We start from the raw sequence: 14,562 nt of genomic DNA, 5'->3' as shown, positions 1-14,562 counted from the left end.
GCACACTGCTTCTCTGTGGGGTTAATGCACCTCCTCCTTTCAGGTGTTCTTTGTGATTCATCTGCATGCTGGGCCTGTTATCAGCACCCAGCCCCCCATCGTGGACCCTGATCCTCTGCTTAGCTGTGACCTCATGGATGGCCGTGATGCCTTCCTCACCCTGGCCAGGGACAAGCACTGGGAATTCTCTTCCTTACGCCGCTCCAAATGGTCCACTCTGTGCATGCTGGTGGAGCTGCACACACAGGGCCAGGACCGCTTTGTTTATACCTGCAATGAGTGCAAACACCATGTGGAAACACGCTGGCACTGCACTGTGTGTGAGGTAAGCCCTACCACCTACCTCCTGGCCTTCCCCCATATGCAGCATTGTCCCCTGGAGTATCAGGAGTGGATGCAGGTGTTGGCATCTGTGTACAGCATTGTTTGTGCACTTCCTCCCTTGTAGTCCTCCTTATTAATCTGTGCTCCTGTCCGCTACAGCTACAGGCTATATATATATATATATATATATCTTTCCTGACTGGAAAGAGCTCTGGAAAACAGGGATTCCAGTGTATTTATCTCTTTCTAGCCTTGATAATTAAGGACGCCTTTGACCCTGCTGGCAGGTTGGCGCTTTTGATCAGGTCCAATGGCAGGATCACAGAATGTGGTTAGAAGACTTGATGTAAGCCATTGGTGTTCTCACTGCCTCCTGCTCTGTGGGTAGCTTTCTTCACCCTAGTAGAGCTTGTCCTGGGCAGGTCAAAAAAGTTGCCTGTCATTGGTCATATCCCCTCTTATTCCCTCTTTCTTCATCTTTCACATACACACACACACACACACACACACACACACACACACCCCTTTCTCAATCCTCTTTCTGCTTTGCCGGTTTTAGGATTTTGTGTGTGCTTTTCTCAGCCCAGCCATAGGACTTCATCTTCAGATGTGTTCTGTGGGTGGGTGTGAATGTATTATTTGTGTGTATGAGCACAGAGGCCAGAGGAGAATTACTCTGTCGCTCTTTACCTCATTTCCTTAAGAAAAGAAGTGTCGCTGGGCAGTGGTGGCATACACCTTTGATCCCAGCGCTTGGGAAGCAGAGGCAGGCAGATATCTGAGTTCCAGAACAGCCTGGTCTACAGAGTTGAGTCCCAGGATACCCAGGGCCACACAGAGAAACCGTCTCGAAAAACCAAAAGAAAACAAAAGAAACTCAGGTCCCCATATTTGACCACCTAGTCCTCTTCCCTACTGAATTCTCTCCCAAGCTCCTGCCCTTCCGGTTTAATGCTTCCTTTTTAGTTTCTGAGTTCAGGTATCTCTAAGCCACTAGGGCTTCTGTTGTTGGGAAATGATCATTTCTCCTAGAGGTAGTGTCTCACAGTCTCCTGATAGTGCTTGGTGGAAATAGCCCCAGTGTTCTTAGTCCTTGCTGGTAAATCTCAAGTTCTTAAGTCTGATACTTTTCCTAAAGCACATAAAATAAAGAAGGAAGGGACCCATTAATTACTGCTCAAGACTTGGTCTTACAATGTGCCCCTTGCCTAAGGGTATCTGCTCATGCTGGGCCTGTGCTAATGCTGGTCTGTTCCTCTTGTCTACAGGACTATGACCTTTGTATCAATTGCTACAACACAAAGAGCCACACCCATAAGATGGTGAAGTGGGGGCTAGGCCTAGATGATGAGGGCAGCAGTCAGGGTGAGCCACAGTCCAAGAGCCCCCAGGAATCCCGGCGTCTCAGCATCCAGCGCTGCATCCAGTCCCTGGTACATGCCTGCCAGTGTCGCAATGCCAACTGCTCACTGCCGTCTTGCCAGAAGATGAAGCGAGTCGTGCAGCACACCAAGGGCTGCAAGCGCAAGACTAATGGAGGATGCCCAGTGTGCAAGCAGCTCATTGCTCTTTGCTGCTACCACGCCAAACACTGCCAAGAAAATAAATGCCCTGTGCCCTTCTGCCTCAACATCAAACATAAGCTCCGCCAGCAGCAGATCCAGCATCGCCTGCAGCAGGCTCAGCTCATGCGCCGGCGAATGGCAACCATGAACACCCGCAATGTGCCTCAGCAGAGTTTGCCTTCTCCTACCTCAGCACCACCCGGGACTCCTACACAGCAGCCCAGCACACCCCAAACACCACAGCCCCCAGCCCAGCCTCAGCCTTCACCTGTTAACATGTCACCAGCTGGCTTCCCTAATGTAGCCCGGACTCAGCCCCCAACAATAGTGTCTGCTGGGAAGCCTACCAACCAGGTGCCAGCTCCCCCACCCCCTGCCCAGCCCCCACCTGCAGCAGTAGAAGCAGCCCGGCAAATTGAACGTGAGGCCCAGCAGCAGCAGCACCTATACCGAGCAAACATCAACAATGGCATGCCCCCAGGGCGTGCAGGTATGGGGACCCCAGGAAGCCAAATGACTCCTGTGGGCCTGAATGTGCCCCGTCCCAACCAAGTCAGTGGGCCTGTCATGTCTAGTATGCCACCTGGGCAGTGGCAGCAGGCACCCATCCCTCAGCAGCAACCGATGCCAGGCATGCCCAGGCCTGTAATGTCCATGCAGGCCCAGGCAGCAGTGGCTGGGCCACGGATGCCCAATGTGCAGCCACCAAGGAGCATCTCGCCAAGTGCCCTGCAAGACCTGCTTCGGACCCTAAAGTCACCCAGCTCTCCTCAGCAGCAGCAGCAGGTGCTGAACATCCTTAAATCAAACCCACAGCTAATGGCAGCTTTCATCAAACAGCGCACAGCCAAGTATGTGGCCAATCAGCCTGGCATGCAGCCCCAGCCCGGACTTCAATCCCAGCCTGGTATGCAGCCCCAGCCTGGCATGCACCAGCAGCCTAGTTTGCAAAACCTGAACGCAATGCAAGCTGGTGTGCCACGGCCTGGTGTGCCTCCACCACAACCAGCAATGGGAGGCCTGAACCCCCAGGGACAAGCTCTGAACATCATGAACCCAGGACACAACCCCAACATGGCAAACATGAATCCACAGTACCGAGAAATGGTGAGGAGACAGCTGCTACAGCACCAGCAGCAGCAGCAGCAGCAGCAGCAACAGCAGCAGCAGCAGCAACAACAAAATAGTGCCAGCTTGGCCGGGGGCATGGCGGGACACAGCCAGTTCCAGCAGCCACAAGGACCTGGAGGTTATGCCCCAGCCATGCAGCAGCAACGCATGCAACAGCACCTCCCCATCCAGGGCAGCTCCATGGGCCAGATGGCTGCTCCAATGGGACAACTTGGCCAGATGGGGCAGCCTGGGCTAGGGGCAGACAGCACCCCTAATATCCAGCAGGCCCTGCAGCAACGGATTCTGCAGCAGCAGCAGATGAAGCAACAAATTGGGTCACCAGGCCAGCCGAACCCCATGAGCCCCCAGCAGCACATGCTCTCAGGACAGCCACAGGCCTCACATCTCCCTGGCCAGCAGATCGCCACATCCCTTAGTAACCAGGTGCGATCTCCAGCCCCTGTGCAGTCTCCACGGCCCCAATCCCAACCTCCACATTCCAGCCCGTCACCACGGATACAGCCCCAGCCTTCACCACACCATGTTTCACCCCAGACTGGTTCCCCTCACCCTGGACTCGCAGTCACCATGGCCAGCTCCATGGATCAGGGACACCTGGGGAACCCTGAACAGAGTGCAATGCTTCCCCAGCTGAACACCCCCAACAGGAGCGCACTGTCCAGTGAACTGTCCCTGGTTGGTGACACCACGGGGGACACACTAGAAAAGTTTGTGGAGGGTTTGTAGCATTATGAGAGCATTGGGTATTTGTTTTGTTTTGGGGATTTGGGGTTGGTTTTTTTTTGTTTTGTTTTGTTTTTTCCCCCTTTTCCTTTTTTTTTTTTTTGTTTTTGTTTTTTGGGGTTTTTTTTTTTTCTTTTTTTTTTCTTTTTGTTGTTTTGGGGTTTTTGTTTTGTTTTTATCCTCCCCCTCCCCTTTCATGTTTTTGGACTTTTTGTACTGAAAATTCAGGCATTTGGGCTCTTTTTATTAAGCCTAGATGGGACTGTGACTCCCAAGCGTGGAAGGGCAGATTGATGTTTAAAGAAACAATACAAAGAATATATTTTTTTGTTAAAAACCAGTTGGTTTAAATATCTGGTGTCTTTCTCTCAGCTTTTTTTCCTCTCTCTCTCTTTTTTTTTTTTTTTTTTTTTTCTGTTTTGTTTTGGGGGTGGGGGGTTGTTTGGACTCTTTTTGTCGTCATTGCTGGTGACTCATGCCTTTTTTTAATGGGAAAAACAAGTTCATTATATTCATATTTTTTATTTGTATTTTCAAGACTTAAACATTTATGTTTAAAAGTGAGAAGAAAAATAATACTCAGAAACTGGTTCCAGAAATAATGCATCTTATAATGTGTCCCGATAACGAGCTGATGTTGCGGGAAGATTTTTTTCTATAGTGAACTCTGTGGGCATCTCCAAGTATTACCCCTGGATGATAGGAATTGACTCCGGCGTGCACACATGTACACACCCACACACATCTATCTATACATGCTGGCTTAAGCCAACCTCTTGTCTTGCAGATGTAGAAATTGTTGCTTTGTTTCTCTGATAAAACTGGTTTTAGACAAAAATAGGGATGATCACTCTCTTAGACCATGCTAATGTTAATAGAGAAGAAGCACTCTTTTCTTTCTTCTATGTGAAACTTGAAATGAGGAAAAGCAATTCTAGTGTAAATCATGCAAGCGCTATAATTACTATAAATAAGAAAATTCAAGAAGATTCAATCACTGTATAGAATGGTAACGTACCAACTCATTTCTTATATCATATTGTTAAATAAACTGTGTGCAACAGACAAAAAGGGTGGTCCTTCTTGAATTCATGTACATGGTATTAACACTTAGTGTTCGGGGTTTTTTTTTTTGTTATGAAAATGCTGTTTTCAACATTGTATTTGGACTATGCATGTGTTTTTTTCCCCATTGTATATAAAGTATCGCTTAAAATTGATATAAATTACTGAAGTTTTTAACATGTATTCTGTTCTTTAAGATCCCTGTAAGAATGTTTAAGGTTTTTATTTATTTATATATATTTTTGGAGTCTGTTCTTTGTAAGACATGGTTCTGATTGTTTGCTCAGAGTGGAGAGGTCGGGGCTGCAGTCATAGCTGCAGTGCAAGTGGCAGCTGGGCACTATCCCAGACTGTGGCCACTGAGGGAGGAAAGGTGAGCTCCTTGCACAGACAGTGAGGGGCAGCTCAGGACCACCTTGCATATTTAGTACTCACAGGTGAATGTCACCCATGCCAGGAAGGACTATCACCACTGGGTCAGAAACAGCTCTTTGCTTCCAGCCCACTCTTCCTGTCCTCCTCTTTGTTGGTCAGCTGCCCCTGTGGGGAGGGCTCCTGCCTTTTTTTTTCAGACCCCCCCCCTTTTCTACCCAGATCCCACAATCAATGCAAAGGGTGCTCCAGGGACTTGAGGTGGTTCCTGACCTCCCCTCCCCAAAAGTTCAGCCTGCCCCATGTGGCCTCATTAGGGCCTTGCAGGCCTGGTGCCACCCTGGGGGCTGCTACTTGATGGTCTTACCCACTTATGGAGTCATGGAGTTACAGGTACCTTCCTGAGCAGGGGGTGGTAGCTCCTGAATACTGTAACTGTCACTCTCAGAGGAGGACCACTGACGGGGGACTGTTACCCCTAGTCTGCTGCTCCCAGGGAATTTTTTTTAAATACCTGTCTTCCAACAAAAGAGTGTTCTAGATGGGGTTGGGGGGCTGCTAAATTTAGAAATCATGACCCAAATAGCCTTCCTTTTGGCCTTTTAAGTTCACAAAAGTATTTTCAAAATTCCCAGTGCTTGGAAATCTAAACTTGAAGCTATTCGAGATTAGAGTTTTCAGTGTAGAATTTTGAATCTTGAATTTTAATGCTGTGGATAAGAGCAGGTAAGGAATAGACCATCCTCTAACATCCCCAACTAAGCCCTGTCCCAAGTCCTCCAGAGGTGATGCTCGTCTTTGCTCAAGTTGATGGGTCCTTGCACATTCTTGGCTCTCTTCAGAATTCCCTTTGCTGCCAATTGGGAAGTCCCAAGCCATGTGTTCAAACAAGAAGAGGAACTGGAGCCTCAGAGGAGTTGCTCTCAGCCCCACTCAGGAGGTGGCACTTGACAATGTGTAGCCTTTTAATGTGGGCACTGGGGACATCCTTTTCAGGCTATCCTGAAATTCAAAGCTTTGTACCAACCTCCTTGGACTCTGCATCCTATGCAATTGTCCATTTGGATGTCAAAGGATGTGGCTGAGAGTGGGCTGTGGATATTATCCCTAATTTTGTCCTAAGGAAATTTCTGTAAGAGCTGGAGTGCCCAGACACTGTGTCTCATGCTGTATACTTAAGAGGAAAAGAAAAAAGTCCTATATTTGTGATCAAAAAGAGGGAACTTGAAATGTGCTGGTGTTTATAATAAAAGCTGGTAAAACTGCTTGGATTCAAAGATGGTTCCGATTGGCTAATGGTCCCCTTAGCCTTAGCTCAACTACCAGTCAGTGACTGAAGATCCTAGTATCCTTAAATGCATTTGAGGCTCTAAGAAACACTAGCATTTAGGAACTGAATATTACATTCACAGGTAACATGCTGTTTTCCTACACTATTGGAGTGCAAAGATGTTTTGGTTTCTATTAAATGAGGCTAGCATGGTGTAGTAGCCCACACCTTTAATCAGAGAAGAGCCAGAGGCAGGTGGGTTTAAGGCCTTCCTGATGTACATAGGAAATGTCAGTTACATAGGGAGAGAACTATCTCATGGGGAAGTGGTAAGGATGGGTTTTGAATCAACTAGATTGTTGGTGATGCATGACAAAATAAGCTGGTATTTAAAAACGAAAGGGAATATACACTTCTAATTAAGCTGATTGTGTGTTGGTGGCCACTGTGATGCCAGGAATAACAGAACAGTGTACAGGGAAGCAGGTCTGTCCAGACGCTGTAGCCAGCCTGGGGGATTGTAGGGATAAGGATAGTCTGCCTGCCCATCTGACTGAAGATAACAGAGGAGCTGGATGTGTCTTACATGCACTGGTCATGTTTAATTTCTGTTGCACATTCTAGGCACACGGTGGGGAATATAAGGATCAGATAATAAAGAAATGGTGCAAAGCCAAAACTAAAAATAGGCCCTCGGGGAATTTTGGTGAGTGAATGTGGACTGCAGCTGATCTATATTGTCTAAAACATTGCTTTCATCATGTTCAGTGTTTATAGATTATGGAGACTGTAGAGATGGCTCAGTGGTTAAGAGCACTGATTACTCTTCCAAAGGTCCTGAGTTCAATTCCCAGCAACCACATGGTGGCTCACAACCATCTGTAATGGGGATCCAATGCCCTCTTCTGGTGTGTCTGAAGACAGCTACAGTGTACTGACATACATGAAATCTTTTAAAGAAAAAAAAAAAACCATTGGAAAAAAGATTTATGGAATCTTTGACAATTCACTTTTCACTAAACAAAAATTCAGAGGGAGTCAAGTAAGCCTAGCTATCCACAGAATTGAGCCAAGTAAACTACACTTTGTCCACTCTACAAAATTCAAAAAATTATACTAGAGGCTTGGAAACTGAAATGGCCTTTAGGTATTTCATCTTGTATTCTGTGGCTCTTGCCACAAGGAAATTTACATTTTCAGTATGTGTAGGTTTATCTATGGAATTAGGGAGAGGCTCCTTGAAGGATATGGAACTTTCCAAGTTAAGTGAGAATATGGGCACACAGATCTGTGAAAGTCCACTGAATGCAACCAGTGGAGGGGGGTGGGGGGGATACAGGAGTGACAGTTCCTGTCATCTCTTGTGGATATTTTTTCCTCCTGCTGCCAAGAATCCTTTATTATCTCAAACATTGCCCAGAACTTCTCAGTCCTTGGCACAAGTATGGGCCACTAACAAGATAACTTTTAACTTTCCACACTCACTCCTGGAGTGAACATTGAAGGAAGTATTACAAGTTTCATTCTGAGAAGTGGAACCAGGCAGATCAAGGGGCAGATGTTAAGAGGTATCTGAAGTGGACCACGGTTAGGCAATCACTACAGTTTGTGCTAGAGTGTAAATGGCCCTTGGAATTTCCCTTGGTAATGCATGGGTTCCAAACTAGTTTCCTGGTGGTGGGCCACAGGTAGGCCTAGAGTTGGTTTCCCTGGAATGTAAGAAGTTTATACTGGGCAGAACCTACATCCCCATTCTTAACTAAAGCCCAGATTCCCCTTCCTTTGCTAAATGTCACTTCTCCTTTCTTAATATTCTCAAGCCATATCTACAGATGAGTATGTCATTTCTGGTTTGTTTTGTTTCTCCTGAGACAGGGTTTCTCTGTATAGCCTTGGCTGTCCTGGAACTCACTTTGTGGATTAAGCTGGCCTCGAACTCAGAAATCTGCCTGCCTCTGCCTCCCGAGTGCTGGGATTAAAGGCATGCACCACTACACCCAGCTGAGTATGTCATTTCTGACTGCAGAGATGATTCCAGAATGGAGAATTAAAAGAATGAAACCTCTAGTATCAAGAGAAGCTATTCTGTGTGATGACTGGGACTCAGGCAGATTAGAGGAGGTAATACAGAACCTGGGGGCAGAAGCTAGAACTGTGAGGATCTAAGGGTGACCATGGAAAAAGACACTAGGGAGCAGGGATGGGGCTGGTTGTGGAGAATGTGGGCCCGGCAGGAGCAGAACTGGCTGGGGGTTAGGGGTAGGAATTGTGAGGTGTTCAGGTGCTCTCTCCACCTTAAATTGAAACATGGTCTTTTACTGAACATGGGACATCAGAATCAGATAGATTGGTTGGCTAGCAAAACCCAAGGATTCTCTTGTCTCTGTCTCCCCAGCACTGAGATCACAGGCACACAGTGCTCTGTCAGTTTCTTGGGGTTATCAGGGCAACAGGCACTTTAAATACAGAGCTTGTATTAAAGTTTGTCCTCATATTTGCCCATTCTTATCTATTTTCCATCTATAAAGTCAATGTGGGAGCTATCCTTTTTTTTTTTTTTTTTTTTTTTTTGGTTTTTCGAGACAGGGTTTCTCTGTGTAGCCCTGGCTGTCCTGGCACTCACTTTGTAGACCAGGCTGGCCTCGAACTCAGAAATCCGCCTGCCTCTGCCTCCCAAGTGCTGGGATTAAAGGCGTGCGCCACCACGCCCGGCGTGGGAGCTATCCTTGTCAACCTAAAACAGTAACTAAACATGCCCTATACCAACACTTAAAGGCTATTCTGGATCCAGGAATTAACTGCTCTTGCTACTAGTGTCTGGTAACAAGCTAGACCATCGCTGTAATGTTTTAGTAAAATCTGATCATAGGAAAATGTATCTGACATGTGTCAGAATCAAGCGAGAACCTGTCAGAAAGGTCCTCGCTGGGCCTTACTCTGAGGTTAGGACTGAGACAAGCGACCTGCTCTGGAGGTGGCTGGAGTTTGGATTAAACTTTAGAGACAAGGTTTGTGGCCTGGATCCCTAAACAAGCTTCCAGTAGGGAGAAAATCACAATAAACGGGTAAGTCCAAAGGTGTTGGTTACTGAGCTCACGTTTTGGCGAATAACAGTCAAACCTAAAATTTGTCAAAGTGTAGGTTTTGGCATTGCTGTAAGAGTTTTTCAGGGGATCCACACTCGAGCTGGGTAGTGACATCTCGAGAATGGGATGCTCCCGCCTAGGGACAGCCAGCACCGCGGGCCGGGGACACTATAACCCTCACACGCACAATTCAAGGGATCAGCGACCTTGTCACTGAGATCCAAGGTCAAAAAGTCCCATCTTCAGGGTCCCCGCGCTGCGGTTTGCTGCGTTCCCGTTCTCGCACAGGCAATGCCTTGGACAGCCCGTCGCGCGCCATGACGTCACTGAGCCGCCCCCGCGGAAGGCCCCCTCACCACTCTGGTAGGCTGTTCGCCACACTTGGGAACAGAAGCATGGCGTGCGAGCTGCGAGCTGTGTTGCTGTGGGGCCGCGCGCTGCAGACTGTACTGCGGGCGCCCGCGCTGGCTGGAGTCTGGCGAGGTGAGCGCGGCACGAGAGCGCAGAGGCGGCGTCTGAGGCAGTGTGCACACTCTCAGACCGGCGGGAGACTGCACTGCGCCGGGGCTGCTAAGTGGGGCGGGGAGTAGGACAGTGTGGTCGCTTCTAGGGAGCCGAGTTGGGGACAGCCACAGCGTGCTCTCGTCAGTCCCTGGTAATCCTGATTGCAGACGCTTCCGCGCTTGGGTTGACAAGTTCGTTGCACGCGGCTGTTCACAAGCTCAGGTCTCGCAGAAGTCAAGCCCTGGGGTAACTACGGTGAGCAAAACCAACGGTTACCCAGGACTTCAGGGAGCCAGTGAACTCCCGGTGTTTGATCCCTGGAATTGAAAGAGAAAGGAAAGGAGAGAGAATAACCTTAATCTATGCTTTACCACCCCTCACTCAAGTAACAGTGAAGGTGTTAGCGTTACATACACTTAAATTATACGTATTTACAGCTATTTTTACATAAAAGGGCTCAAGTCAAGTATTAACTGTGCTAAAGAATCTTAACGTTTCTGGCATTCCTTACATTTTTGTTTCGCATATACATAGCTTCCCAATGGCTACGAAGTTTTGTCGCTCTCATCCTCCACTAAATGTTCTCTTGGCCACAAATATCGTTAACAGTGTTTAACAGATTTGAGTAAGCGATTGCTTAAATCTTTAGGAACATGTTTTCGGTTTCAGAGTTTGCCCTTTTATTTCTGTATTAGCTAATCTGCCAAACTTCACCTCAGTTTTTTATTGGGTGTGGGGAGGGTAACAGGGTTTCACCATATGTTCTGCCTGGCCTGGAACTTGTTACATAGACCAGGCTGGTCACAAACTCACAGAGATTCATCTGCCTCTGCTCCCCAGAGTGGTAGGATTAAAGTGTGCCACTGTGCCAGGTGCTCAAAATACTTTTGTCTATGTGTCCTCTAGTAGCAAAACTGATTGACCCATAGTATCTTTTCCAACATTTGAGTATGTCTTTAAAAACGAAACAAAAACAACAACAAAAAGAGCCCCCAAAGGCAGTTTGTGCTTGGCTTGCAAAGGCCCTGAATTGGTCCCCAGTACCACGGAGAATACTAAAAAAAAAGAGCTCAGTGTAGAAGACATCTCTTGTGATTTCTATCTACAGAGAAGCTGTTTTTACTTAACAGTGGATCAGTATCTTCTCTGATTTCTTGTGTATCTTTGCATCGTGTTCTGCAAACACCTTCTCAACCTTGGCTGGTTTGCTCAGTCTGTTGCCAAAGGTTGACTCTGGAGTCTTGCTCAAGTTTTTTATTTGCAACATTGGTGCTCCTTTTCACCGACTTTGCCTGCTGCTGTGGTGGCACTAATTCTCCCTGGGTCTTAGGTGGAGAAAATACATACATTGTATCCATTTCCTATTGGAGAGGTTGCCACTTCATTAAAGATTTCAGCCTGCTTCCTTGTGTTCCTTCAGGGAAGTATCAGCTATCAAGAACCCCGTGCTGTTGATTGATTGGTCGATTGGTTGTTTGAGTCATTGTTTCTCCAGAGCTTCCCTGATTTCTGTCTTTGCTGATGCTCCTAAGTTCATGCTTGCCATCTGTAATAAACTTGTCATGGTAGGATACAACTAGAAGGCCAGACAGGAAGTGGCACTCCATGTAACTAGCTCTCACCTGTGTCTTCCGTAAATTCTCCAATTTACGGACATTTGTAATTGATAGGATATATCTCCACAGCCAGTGAGATAAACCAGATTAGATTATATTAAAGGCAGGTCTATTGGGAAGCTGCTCTCTCGAGTTCACTGGCCCCAAGGACCAAGGCCAGGAAAGTTGCCTTGGGAAGGGGTGTGTGTGTGTGTAGGGGGCAGAGAAAGAGACAGAGACACACACCAAAATGTCTAGATTATATAAGAAGGAACGTCTAGAGGAAAGGCAGCCCAGCCCCTGGGCTGGAAAGTTTAGGATTAGGGGCAGGGTATGCCAGGTAGGGAATGAGAGATACTGGGAGAATCTAGAGGCCAGGTCTGCTTTAGTGTGTAAAATATGTACCTCAGTCTCTTGTCCCAGGGACTGAAACCCAACAAGAATTGCAGAAAAACAGCCAGCATATCTCACAACTTAGAACACTGCTCGCCTGTGATTACCATTATGAGCAGAGCTCTAGTAGGGACAGTTACAGATCTGTAGGGAAGGTGGGTGATCTTTTTGAAGTAGAAGTTCACAGCTCATGTGTTTTCACCCCTTGCTCGCTTGAGTGGTTCCAGGTGATTTTTTTCCTCCTCTTGAAAGCTCAACTAAAAAGCCTCTGCAGGGTGCCCAGAACCAGTCTCAGGCTGGAGAGAAATCTGCTTTTGTAATAGATGCATTGGCTTATGAGATGAAAAGCCGTCTCTGTTGTAATTCAGTGGAGTTAATTATATCTTAACAAGTTTATTAAGGAATGCCCCAAACCAGCACTGGAATGAGCAGTATAGATAGGAGAGTGAGTGGTGAATGGGAGAGGCTACTGTGAATAGTGGACAGGACAGGCCTGGGAGGACAACACAGGAGGCCCTGAGCCAACTCTTAACAGTTCCTGTGGAAAGGGATGTGGTTGCAGCTAGGGGGGAACATGGGCACTAGGGGTGTGTGTGTGTGTGTGTGTACACATGCATGTCTGCAATATGACAGTCACATTATCAGTGCTACTGTGTAAGTCCCAAGCCACTCAGCACTTTAACAGGAGACTGTGGCCTGCCTGCCGTTGAGGTTTTTGTGGCTTTTCATTTAGGGTGTGGGGGACCGATACTATGCAGATAGTGTGTTTAGTGTCTGATTCAGGCACATATATTAAGTTGTTGGCTTATTCTTTATTTTAGAAAGTTAAGCAACCCTGGAATCAAATCTGGTATATGGTTCTCCCGCCCCCCTTTTGTTTTCCAAAGATTTTTTTGTTTGGTTTGTTTTGGTTTGTTGTTTTTAGACAGGGTTTCTCTGTGTAGCTCTGGATGTCCTGGAACTCACTCTGTAGACGAGGCTGGCCTTGAACTCAGATCCACCTACCTCTGCCTCTCTGCCTCTGCGCTGAGATTAAAGGTATGCACCACTACCACCTGGCTTTGCAAAACCTTTTTGATGGATATATTTTACAAATATACGGGAGAAGAGGCTGGTGAAATGGCTAAGCAGTTAAGAGCACTGACTGTTCTTCCGGAGGTCAACCACATGGTGGCTCACAACCATCGGTAATGAGAAACAAATGAAAAACCTATGGGCTGGAGCAAGTGGTCCAGAGCAAGAGGGGGGGGGGGGGGAGGTTGGGCGACAAATACACCAGAGAATCATGCAATACAGCCTGTATGTCTGCACACTCCTTTGCAGCTGGGCCTTCAATGGCAGAATTTTTCGTCTCATCCGTATTGTTTACTGTGTCTTCTGCTTTTATCTTCAAAATAAAGCACACCCCATGTCTTCTACTGTATTGTGACTTTTGCTGTTGAAGTAGCACTGGTGGCTAGACCTTTGTCTTAGTTCTGGTTTGTCTTAACTGGCCATCCCACCAGCAGCAGGAAGTCTGCTCATCTGTCCCTGGCTCCCTTCATAGAGAGGATAGGCTCAGTTACAGGCGGTTAGTCCATAGCAATCATGGTAGGGAGCTTGGTGACAGGCAGCCATGGTGCCGAGAGGCAGCTGAGAGTTCATATCTCGTCCACAATTTGTAGACAGAGAGAGCTTGGTTTTTGTTGTTGTTTTGGTTTTGTTTTTCTGTTTTGAGACTGTCTCCCAAATATAATTCAGACTGGTCTTCCTGCCTTAGTTCTTCAAGTGCTAGTATTACAACTATGCACCACTCAAATTATTTGTTATTGTGTGTACAGAGGTCAGAAGATGACTTTTGAGAGATCGTTTTTTTGGCAATTTGCAGGTTGCAGGGATCTGAGTCAGGTTATCAGGCTTGTGGTAAGCACTACCCAAAGGAGATCTGCTCCCCCCCCCATGGTGAAATTACTGACTTTCTCTTTGAAGTCAGCAAATGTTTTTTAGGCGACACTAATACTGTATAGTTGTTTGCTGACATCTGTCAGTCATTTCTGTCTGAATGTGATTTATCTGTTTGCTTTTTATCATTCCATGGCAGTTTCCCTGAAAGAAGAAGCCGTACATTAAAGTATGGATTAATACATGCTAGACTGAAGTCTATAGTCAGTTACTGCTAACATTTTGGCTCAGATCATCCCAGGTTCTACTACTAAAATTATCTTCATTTCTGAGTTCTTCAGGGCTCACCTCTGCCCTCCACAGAGCACTCGAGCATTCCTTCATTGGGGGATGCAGAATAATTCCAGTTTGTCCAGGGCCGGTGTGTTCTTGAGAAAGGGCCTGTCAGGACTGACTACTACCATTAGTGACTACCTAATGGTGCTTGGTGCTCCCAGGGTGTTATCAGTCACCCTGGGACTACTGATGCATACATATAGCATTGACATTGATATTGTGTGTGTGTGTACATATATATAATAGTATATATTATAGGCAGGGTTAGAAAATACATGTGGAGGTAGAATGTACTCACACAGGGGCACACACTT

General features: G+C 46.8%; 2 protein-coding genes across 3 annotated transcripts in view; both read left to right on the top strand.

Moving 5' to 3' along the window:
* Crebbp (CREB binding lysine acetyltransferase) overlaps positions 1-6,460 on the top strand; it is a 132,869-nt gene extending 126,409 nt beyond the window's left edge. For both annotated transcript variants that reach the window (XM_029470633.2, XM_021184469.3), the window contains exons 30-31: positions 44-325; positions 1,593-6,460. In XM_029470633.2, coding sequence (XP_029326493.1) covers positions 44-325; positions 1,593-3,749 — 2,439 coding nt within the window. In that variant the 3' untranslated portion in view covers positions 3,750-6,460. The remainder of the gene's footprint in view (positions 1-43; positions 326-1,592) is intronic.
* Positions 6,461-9,880: 3,420 nt separating this feature from the next.
* Trap1 (TNF receptor associated protein 1) overlaps positions 9,881-14,562 on the top strand; it is a 37,797-nt gene continuing 33,115 nt past the window's right edge. Inside the window, exon 1 of the mRNA XM_021184711.3 lies at positions 9,881-10,022. Coding sequence (XP_021040370.1) covers positions 9,935-10,022 — 88 coding nt within the window. The 5' untranslated portion in view covers positions 9,881-9,934. The remainder of the gene's footprint in view (positions 10,023-14,562) is intronic.

The sequence above is a fragment of the Mus caroli genome, unplaced genomic scaffold (assembly GCF_978045245.1).
Source record: "Mus caroli unplaced genomic scaffold, Mus_caroli_1 scaffold_17, whole genome shotgun sequence".
In the NCBI taxonomy this organism is placed as follows: Eukaryota; Metazoa; Chordata; class Mammalia; order Rodentia; family Muridae; genus Mus; species Mus caroli.
The sequence above is the reverse complement of the archived record's forward strand: the minus strand, read 5'-3'. Positions and strand labels throughout refer to the sequence as shown.